Source organism: Microcebus murinus, chromosome 6 (assembly GCF_040939455.1).
Source record: "Microcebus murinus isolate Inina chromosome 6, M.murinus_Inina_mat1.0, whole genome shotgun sequence".
Lineage (NCBI taxonomy): Eukaryota > Metazoa > Chordata > Mammalia > Primates > Cheirogaleidae > Microcebus > Microcebus murinus.
The window spans coordinates 108,815,594-108,825,360 of record NC_134109.1 but is presented as its reverse complement, the minus strand read 5'-3'; the positions used below and the strand labels follow the sequence as shown (position 1 = coordinate 108,825,360).

The following is a 9,767-nucleotide window of genomic DNA, read 5'->3' as shown; positions in this document are numbered from 1 at the left end:
CTCTGCGCCTTCCCTAGTGGGCACTCGGTACCTTAGGGGGTCTCCAGGAGGACCCCCAATCCTTAGGACAGGGACGGACAGGAAGGAGCACTTTTCTGCACTGGAGACCCATGACTAGAGGATTGGGTTGGACCAAAACCATTGAGCACTCAGTGGCCCAGCCAGGCCTATTCCCAGATGCAGTCATGTGGGTGGAGTCCTGAACCAATCCTAGGAATTGAGCCAGTCCCTGCCCCCTGCTCAAAAGCAGGGTTTGCAGGTAGAACAAAGCAGCCGTCTTCATAACAGATGATACTCCTGAGCTGTGTCCCAGGCAGTGGGGTGGGATGCAGCAGCAGGGCTTGAGTGGTGACCAGGAGCAGGGCTCTCAGGCTGTGGCCCTCAGAAGGGAATTTTTCTCTGCAGGAGCTTTGCTGGTCTGGGAAAGGAACCTGGGCTCAGGCTGCTGGAAGTGTCACAGCCACCACCTGTGCGAGGAGACAGGCCTGGGGCTAGGGTGGAGCCCTGGGCATCTGGACTTGGGCCTGTTCCCCAGCCTGGACTGGTCTACTTAGGGAGACCTGATACCCACAGAGGGTGAAAGAGGAGAGGTTGGAAGCAGGAAGAAGGGTGGGGAGGAGTGGACTCTGGACACTGTCTGCTCCTGTCTGTTCCTTTCCTCTTCCACCCCACTCTTCCCATCCCGCATGGGGGGATTCTCCGGAAACACATAGGCGCCTGGCCCAGCACTTCAGCTCGGCTCCCGGCTCCCTCTGTCTCCTGTTCCCCAGCGAGAAGCCCCATTTCAAGGACTGAAATGAGTGTGCTTTCAATCCTGATTCCACATGTGCACCCACCTTAGCCCACCCCAACAGCTGCCACCCCCCGAAACATGCTTGGCTCCCACGTTAATCGTGCCAGCTTGTTCTGAAGAATCCACTTTTCCAGTTCCCCCTGTTCTCCTCCAGGTCATTTACTGCTCTGTAGCTGGTGTTATTTGACTTGTGCAAGCCACAGCAGCCTTGTTCCTATGACTCCCGCCCCACTGGCTTCTGAGAGAGCTGAGAGGCTGATGCTGAGACTCAGAAACTAGGCAGTTAGGACACCGCACAGCCACACCCCGTCACCACGACATTCCCAGCCCGAAGAGGATGGTGTACACACTCAAGTGCAAATGTGCGAGCACACACACTCCCGGAGCTCCCAGTTCGGTGTCTGCACGCGCCCACCCCCCCCTTCTTATGACCTCTCCCCACTGCCTTCCAGCCCCCACCCATGTGGATTCCTCACCCCACCCCGAAGTTGGAGGCCCCCAAAGCAGGGCTTGTGCAAACACCTCACGAAATGACAGGACAATCAGACAAACACGGAATCACACGAAGGATCCCGACAGGAGGCTCCTAGGGGTTCCTTCCTTCTGTGGTTTCCTCCTTCGCCCCTCGGCCCCCTCTCTGTCCTCCGACAAAAAGCCACGGAGCCCAGCTGAAATCGATGCTTTATTGACAGTTTACATACGGACGAGTTTAGAAAAGGGCACGGTTCCGGGGCGGGGGCTACTCCGCCCCGGCCGCGCTTGTGCTGCGCTTCCCAAGAGGGCTGGTCCCGAGGACCGCACCTCCCCCCACCCAACCCCGACGCTTCCCTTCGAAACGAAGAAAGGGCCCGGCCCGCGTCGCCGGCCGCCTCCCCCCACCCCCCTACACGGTCACACTACAGAACACAGACTTTTCTCCTACACAGCTCGTCTAGACTACAGGCCGGCAAACACCGCGCTCGCGGAAGGGGCGGGAGACGCGAGGGCGCGGGGCTCCGCCGGGTCGGGTCCCTGCGCAGTCCCGCGCAGCCTCGGGCCTCCGCGCCGGCCCACGTCGGCCTCCGCGCGGCGCTTTCCCGCCGGGCTGGGCGCGGGCCGGCGCCGCGGGGCGGGCCATCTCGGAAACCCGCACGCTGCCCACGAGACTGGCCGGACGAGCCGGGCCTCCGCCGAGCCGGGGCGCGGCCCCGCGCGCTCAGCGGGAGGGCGAGACGGGTCGGGTGCGCTCCGCGCCGCCGACGCTCGCCCCGCTTTCCCGCAGGCTGGGACGGAGGTGTTAGCACCAGACCCGGAATGTCGCTGTCTTTGAAAACAACGAAAATGTGAAAACCTGGCGCGGGGCTGACAGGCGCCCCAGGCACCCGGCTCGGCGGGACAGAGGATTCGGTTCCCGCGGGCTTTGAGCTAAAACCTAGGGGTTGCGGGCTTCTGGGACATGCAGCCCTGAACGGGCGGAGTAGGGGGTCGAGGCCGGACCCCACAGCGCTCCACCCCAGGGACACCCACCGGCGATTCGGGGCCCTCCCCCCAGGTTCCCAACGTCTTCTTCGCCGTTTCGCTGGCTTCGAGGACAATCGCGACGGGAGTGGAGGGCACAGATTCCGCTCCGCCGCAGGGGTGTCCTCAGTGGGGCAGGGGCGGGACACTGCCGGAGAGGAGGACGACAGCCGTGGGCGGCGGGGGTAAAGTCGGCCCCTCCTGCTGGAAGCCCCTAGTAGTCAAGAATGGGGAGCGGTAGGGGCGGAGTGAGGGAGGGGGTAAGTCCTGTCGCCTAGGCTTCTGCTCTCAGGCACCCAGGTGGGGTTGGGAATGGGCTGGCGCCCGAGGGTCAGCCGGCCGTCTGCCGGTAGTTGCCGTTAATCTCCTGCGCGATGTTGACAGCCTCCGCGCCCAGGGGCAGCCGGTCGCTGTACTCGGAGCCCGCCTCGAACTCCTCCTGGTTGGCCTTGGACTGGGACTCCGCCAGTGAGCAGGCTGCCAGGCTCTCCTCCCTCTGCAGGCCTCCAGTGGGGGCCGCCTGCTCCGCGTCCTCGTCAAGGCCCTCCCCCGGGGTCTCCTCTGGCTCCTCGCCGCCCGCCTCACCGCCGGCCGGGTAGCTTTTCTCCGACTCGAGGTAGGAGGCACGCGGGTCGAAGTCGGCGGCGATGCGCTTCTCCATGGGGTCCGGGGCCTGAGGCCGCAGGATGAGCCGGTACGGCTTGCCGGGGTGCTTGGCCAGCAGGTGACAGCAGGCGGCGCCCAGCAGGGGCACGGTGGCCAGCACCAGCAGGAATACGCTCACCGCCACGATGACCAGCAGCGACGGTAGCTCCTTCTTGGTGGCAAACACCACCTGCACGTGGCAGGCCTCGCCCGCCAGCGCCAGACACACGGAGTAGTTGGTGCCCGGCCGCAGGCCCCGGAACCAGTAGGCGTTGACGCCCTCCTCCACCCGGGACCACTGCACTGCCGCCCCGCCCCCCGCGGGGCACAGGTACAGCAGGCGCAGGGGCCGTCGCCCAGGCCGCCCGGGGCCCCCAGCCCCGCCGGGCCCGGGGCCCCAGCGCGTCGCGAGCGGTGTCAGCTGCACCCGCGCCTCGCGCTCCGCTACGTCCAGCGCGATGACACCCAGCTCGAAGACGTGCGGCTTGAGCTCTGTGCTCTGGTTAAACGCGTGGTTGGACACGTACTGAGAGGGGTCCCCGTGGCCACAGTGCTGCTTCTCCGCCGGGTCTTCAGGAATCTGGTCTTCGGCCTCCTCTCCCTCAACTGCCTCCTCCTCCGGCTCCGCCTCCCGCTCTCCGAGGATGCTGACCCTGGCCAGGCCTGGGCCTTTGATTTTGCCCTGGGGTTTGGAGGGCAGGACGCTGTTGCCTCGGGTCTTGGCTGCGGACTTGCGCTCAGAGGTCGGGACCTGCCCATCGGGGTCTCCCCCCGCGCCAGGCGCATGCTTTGGGGGGCCGGCTGCTGCCACCGCTACGCGTACTGATGTGGAGTTGGCGCCCAGCTCATTGTATGCACTGCATGTGTAGACGCCGGCCTCCTTGGCGCTTAAGAGCGGCACCAACAGGGAGCCATTTGCAAGGGCCAGGAAGCGGGGGGTGGCTGGGGGCGCCGGCCAAGCGGGTGCGGGAGTCGGGGTTGGCGCTTCGGTCTGCGTCGTCACGTCCCCGTCTCCTTTCCCCTCCCCCTCCTCCGCCCTGTCCCCATCGACCTCCCCGCTGGGCACCGGCGGCTGTAAGACTACGGTGCCACCCGGAATCTGGAGTTGCCACTGCAAGCGAGGAGTAGGATGGCCGTCGGCTAAGCAGTGCAACAGGAAGGCCAAGCCCGCGCGCAGGGGGGCGCCGGGCGTCTCGGGCTGCGGCTCGGCGCTCAGACGCACGCTGGGCGGTGCGCAGGGCAGGGCGGGCAAGCGGAGCACCAGCACCCCCTGCAGCGCGGGAGGCGAGGCGCACGCAATGGAGTCCGGCTCGGGTAGGGCGACCCGGGTGCTCGCAGCCCAGGCCTGCAGCCACACAAGGCCGCATCCGCAGTGGAAGGGATTGTGATAGAGTTGCAGGTGTGACAGCGCGCTGAGCGCGTCAAAGGTGCCGGGCTCCAGAGTACGCAGCCGGTTGTTGTTGATGCGCAGCGAGCGCAAGTCGGACAGCGCGCCGAGTGCATCCCGGGGCAGCGAGCCCAGGCGGTTGTGGTTCATTTTGAGCAGCTGCAGCGCGCTCAGGTTACGCAGGTCGCTCCACGGGAAGCTGGATATGAGGTTGTGGCTCAGGTCGAGGTTCTTAAGCTGGCTCAGCACGGCCAGTGACCCTGACTCCACGGAGCGCACTTCATTGTGTGCCAGCCAAAGTGAGGTGACCTGCGTGACGTCGGTGAAGGCGCCGCGCCGTAGCACGGTGATCTTGTTGGCCGACAGACTAAGCGTGGTCACATTGGCCGGCAGTCCTTCAGGCACCTCGCGCAACTCCTTGTAGGCGCAGTCCGCGAACTGGTGAGCGTACTTGTCCACGCAGGCGCAGGGCTCCGGGCACGCTCCGGCCACTCCTAGCAGCGCCAAGGCCAACCACAGGGCCCAAAGTGGTGCCATCGTGGCTCCTGCAGACGGAAGCCGGAGGGGGGGAGAGGGGAGAAGGTGATTCACAGAGCCCCAGGCGCCTTCACCTATCAAGGACAGCCTCTGCAAACCAGTCTAGCTCAGGTCCCAGGGCTCCTCTATGCCCAGTAACCTCCTCTATGCCAGGATCCTCTCTTGGGCAGGAGTGCCAGGAGGTCAATAACAGTCTCCAAGTTCAATGGATGCTCCCTCTCACGCCCTGACTTTCTGCCAGTGTCGGGTTACATCGCTCCTTGTCCCCTACCTATCCCCTCACCAGGGAGCTGGCCCCTCCAGACTCCACTGCTTGCCGGTGTGCAAGCCCTCTGCACTGAGCCCCTCTTGGTGTTTCCAAGCCTTCGTTTAACCCGGTGAAAAGGATACACAGAAAGGATATTTTTGTCCATGACTGGCCGTCCTCCCTGGAACCCTTTGTCCCACACGCAGCACTCACACACATGCGTGCAGGCGCACAACAATACAAACAGACGCTGGGGCTTCGCCATCAAACTGCCAACTTCTGCAGGGGTTTGGAGGACCCAATTCTCTATCAGGGGCTTCACAACACACTTCGTAGACACACAAACACATAGCCCCCCAGACACGGATGCAATATACCCTGGAGACCTCTTTGTTCTCTCAACCGAACCCAGCATCTGTAAAGTGTTTTTCACCCTGGTACAAAGTGCTTTCCCATCCATTGTGAGAATTGAAAGACACAAGGACACAAGTTCTCACACGAACTGATCCACACACAGGAACACAGGAGCGCACTTGTGCCTGCACACAGCCCTCCTCTTCTGGGATCGAACCGAGCAGATAAGCAATACCGACAACTTGCCCCAGTGGCTTGAGGCAGGATCTGGGGGAGCGGACCTCCATGCTCTTCTCGGGCTATACCCTAAGTCGCCTGCCCTCGGCTGCCTGGCCAGCCTTCCGCACGGGGAGGGAGGTCCTCCTCCATGTCTTGGCCAGGTGCGCTCAAAGAACTGTCACTAAAGCTTCCAGCTGGGGTCAGAGGGCCTAGGCAGCTGGGGGGAAGGGCAGGGTTGGTTAGAGGAGCCCCCAGCCAACAAGTCATGGGTGGGGGTTGCTACTCGCTAATGAGGCTAGAGAAAATTCAAGATTCATGCCTTTCTCCACTGCTCCACCATGCCTGAGGGCCCCCCATAAAACCTTATCCCCAGTCACACAAAGGCACTTACACAGACTCCACCTCCACCTGGGGCTGCCTCAGGTTTGGCGGAGCCCCTCCCACACCCTATCTTTGGGAGCCCCTTTCCCCCTCCAGTGGGAAGACCCCTCCCCTCCGGGTTGCTCCCAGATGGCACCCTCCATTTTGGCGCCCTAGGCTGGACCTACCCCCACTAGAGTCGAGGTTGTGGGGCGGTTCCTGCTGCTTACCGGCTGTTCACTGACTCCCGGTACGCCCTCCTTGGGCTGCAACGCCTTGTCCAGACTCAGTGTGTGGGAGCAGGGACCACAGTCCAAGGACGCTTCCAGCATCTGTTGCTGCGGCTGTGAGGAAAACCGAGGAGGGGCAGAGAAAGGAACAGGCGAGTTTGGGGACTCCCTGGTCCCGAAGTCACACTTCTGTTTTTCCTTTTGCCTCTGTTCTGCACGCCCCCACCCCTTGCCTCCCAGCTCTAGGGATGCAGGTTGGAGAGAATCCTGGCGCGCTCCCGGCTTGGCGGGCACGCGCTCAGCCTCTCCCACTTCCTGCATCTCTACATTTGTTAAAGCCATACAGACCCTCCCTGAGGTCGAGGCGTCGGTCACAAGGGCGGTGGGTCCCACACCCACTGTCCTCAGCTGGGCTCTTCCCAGCCCACTGCACCCCCATAACCCACGTCCCCTATATTTACACACCCGCTGACATTGTCACTATCCCACATCTCACTGGCCCCTCATGTTCAAACACATTCGCACACACAGACCCTCCACAGTGGACCTGCACACGTTAGAATTATCCATCGTCATGTACTAATCTCGCCAATGTGCTGTGCTCGCGCCACCTTCGCACACATTTTCACAGGCACACCGTCACCCGGGACACTCGCCGTTCGCCCTCTTGCATGCACACACATTCACGCGCACTCACCCTCACGCGCCAGTCCCGCCAGCGCCCGTGAGCTCCGCTGCTAACCGAATGCGATCCGCTCTTACGCCCCGCAACACGTGAGACAAACCATCTTTGAGGAATTTGGGGGAAGGGAAGGCGCGCGGCTCAAGGGGGGAGGCGCGTCTTTGCCTTTAAACTCTTTCTGCAAACGCAGGCGGTGGCGCAGACTCGAGCGGGACCCGCCGGAGCTGCGCGCAGCCGGGCTCTCGCGGACCCTTCCCTCCCGCGCCCCTGCTAGCGCCTCCTCCCCGAAGCCTCGTTCAACACGATGCATAATTGATAGTGTTAGCAGAGCGCCTCACCCTCCCTACCATTTTTGCCTGGATCTGGGCTGACACAAGCCCTGTTCTCCCCCGCCCCCCGCCAGTCTAACCCAGGGACGAGAACGCGCGGCCCTGCAGGGAGCGCGGGGAAGGGACGCCCCCTCCCTACCCCACCGCCGCCCCTGCCCAGCCTCTCGAGCTGGAACTCTTTTATGTCTCGTCTTTTGTGGCTAAACCAGGGCCAGAAGCCCACTCCTTAATGCGCTGGCCTGTGCGCGCCGCAGAGTGGGGTGGGGCGGGGGGAGCTGGCCCGAGCGCGCCCAAGCTCCTCACTCTCAGGTCTTGCCAGCTCCGGGCGATGGGGCACCGAGGCTGCAGCCGACGGTGGCACGGACAGGGATGGTTACAACCGGCTGCTCCCCTCGAGCTTGAGCACCGCGGGCTGGGACTTAAGGCCGGGCGTTTCTTCTCTCCCCCCAGTATCTTTACAGCCTCGCAAACACACCAGCAACGCCCCCCCACACGCTATCCTTCAAAGCCGTGGTGGCCCGCCACCGCCCCCCGTCTCACACCCTCGCACAACAGCCGGCCGCAGCAGACTCGCTGCTCGCGACTCTCGCTCCCTATCTCTGACGAAACCCCGACATTTCTTTTAGTGACAAGGGGGCGGAGGCAGGGGGATATCGAGGCATTTGGCTAAAACCCAATTTCCTCCCTCCCCCCCTGCACTGCCTCCGGCAGCCCGGGAGAAAGAGCTGCCGGCCAGAACCCGAAAAGGGGACCGGGCCCTGGGAGACACGCCGAACCCCCATGCCTCCCGCCCTTTCGGGAACACCGCTCTCTGGGCACACGTGGTCCCCGGCCTCACCCGGGCTGTGGGGATCTCTCACGGTGGGTCGATGGCGCAGGTTTGGGGTTTTTGCGGAGATCAATACCACTATTTGAGTGCTGAACATTTTAATGAGCTGGGGGGGGCGAAGAGAGGGAGACTGGCGAGGTGCGCAGCATCTAAAGAGACCACCCGGCCGGTTCCGAGGCTCCTTTGTAAATTAAACATGAACAGACGGGTGCACGCACGCGCCGCGTCCCTGCCTCTCTCCTACTCCTGCTGTCGCTACACGCGGCTCAGCAGAGTTCCGAACCCAGAACTTCACTCTGCCTGCTCAGGTCTGGGTGCCCGGCCCAGGGGGAGGGTGCCCCTTGGGGGAAGGTGACTTTGAGAAGGGCCATAGGGTAAGGGCTCTGTGACCCGGACCCAGCGTGACACAGCGGAGAGCGGGTCCCTAAGGTTTTTAGGGCTTTCTGGGCCCTGGAGTGACGCAGGCGGCTGGACTGGCAGGGCTTTCTTTGTCTACCAAGCGAAGGGTGGGGGCGTCCTGCCGTCCGCGTCTCAGGAACCCTGAGGTCCGGGGAGCCTTGGCCTGGAAAGAGGGATCCGAGAAAGTGGGGCTCCAGTAGCGGGGACTTAGAGTCCAATCCCGGATGGGAGGCCCAGAGACTTCTCGGGCCGCAGGAGGGGCGCCAGGCACGGAGGCAGAGAGAGGTTCCGGCATGGAGCTCAAGGCTTGTGGACCCTCCCCTCCGTTTTCACCTCTTTTCCAGTTCTTTTTGCCTTCCGCTGGGACGCGCCGGCAGGCTTGGGGGGTGGGGGGACAACTGGGAAGGGACGAGGGACTGGAGGACAGAGTCTGGGGAGTGTAAGGGAGAATGGGCCCGCTAGCTAACTGCCCAGAGTTTCCCTGGACTGCAGAGACCGTCTCTGCAAGCCACCGGTAACCCCTTGGGACCCGCGGACCAAGAAAGACCCCTTTTCCTTGCTTTCTTGAAGGCGTTGCAGAAGCCGGGGATTCGGCCAAGAGACAGGGCTCCAGGAGCCTGGAGGGCGGCTGAGGGCGCGGTGGCCCCGGCGGCGCTGGCACAGTCTCCAGCAAACGCTTTTGTTCGCCGAGCCTACCCTGGGGGAACGACGCCCCTTACTCCGCCTTTGACGGAGCCCCAGTGCCCGCCTCGGCAGGCTGGAGCCCGAGTCGCCCGGGCAGAGTCCGCGGAGGCCGGGGCGGGAGCTCGGCGGAGGACGGCGCGCCGCGTCCGAGCCGCCTGGCGCGCGAGGCCGGTCTCGCGGCTAGCGTTCGCGACGACGCCCCGCTGGGGCTGGGAGCCTGGAGCGGGCGCCCGCGCGGCCGGGGCTTTGATCTTTAAAGAAACAGGCTCCAGTCGGTGTGTGGGAGTAGGGCCGGGCGGGCGGGGCACAGGGTTCCAAGCCGAGAGCGCGGAGGGCCCCACGTTCCGAACCCGCCGACCCGAACCAAGGCTTTGTAGCAGGGCGGTCGCGAGCCCAGGCAGACCCGGGAGCCGGGACTGGAGCCCCTGGCCGCTTTTTGTAGACCGAACTCTAACTTCAACATCGCGGACCCGGGAGGGGGCCGTGGAGGGATTGAACCCCGCCGCATCCCGGACTTGCTCCCCGCGGCCGGTTCGGATCGGGGCCGGGCTGGTCCGCGCGCGCCCCCTGCTGGA

At 64.0% G+C, this 9,767-nt stretch overlaps 1 protein-coding gene across 2 annotated transcripts; it reads right to left on the bottom strand.

The window, feature by feature from the left end:
- Positions 1-1,466: 1,466 nt before the first annotated feature.
- Positions 1,467-7,165, bottom strand: ISLR2 (immunoglobulin superfamily containing leucine rich repeat 2). Of its 2 annotated transcripts, XM_012748273.3 has the most exons (3): positions 6,967-7,165; positions 6,270-6,383; positions 1,467-4,867 (listed from the first exon to the last, which is right to left on the bottom strand). In XM_012748273.3, exon 3 carries the CDS (start codon positions 4,857-4,859, stop codon positions 2,622-2,624), a length of 2,238 nt encoding a protein of 745 aa, XP_012603727.1. In that variant the 5' UTR covers positions 4,860-4,867; positions 6,270-6,383; positions 6,967-7,165; the 3' UTR covers positions 1,467-2,621. The 2 variants fall into 2 exon arrangements, with proteins under 2 accessions (XP_012603727.1, XP_020141670.1); XM_020286081.2 differs by lacking the exon at positions 6,967-7,165 and having other exon boundaries at positions 6,270-6,518.
- Between the last annotated feature and the right edge of the window lie 2,602 nt (positions 7,166-9,767).

Excerpts from the sequence above, each read along its gene's own strand:
- ISLR2 (XM_012748273.3), bottom strand. The coding sequence starts at position 4,859 with ATGGCACCACTTTGGGCCCTGTGGTTGGCCTTGGCGCTGCTAGGAGTG.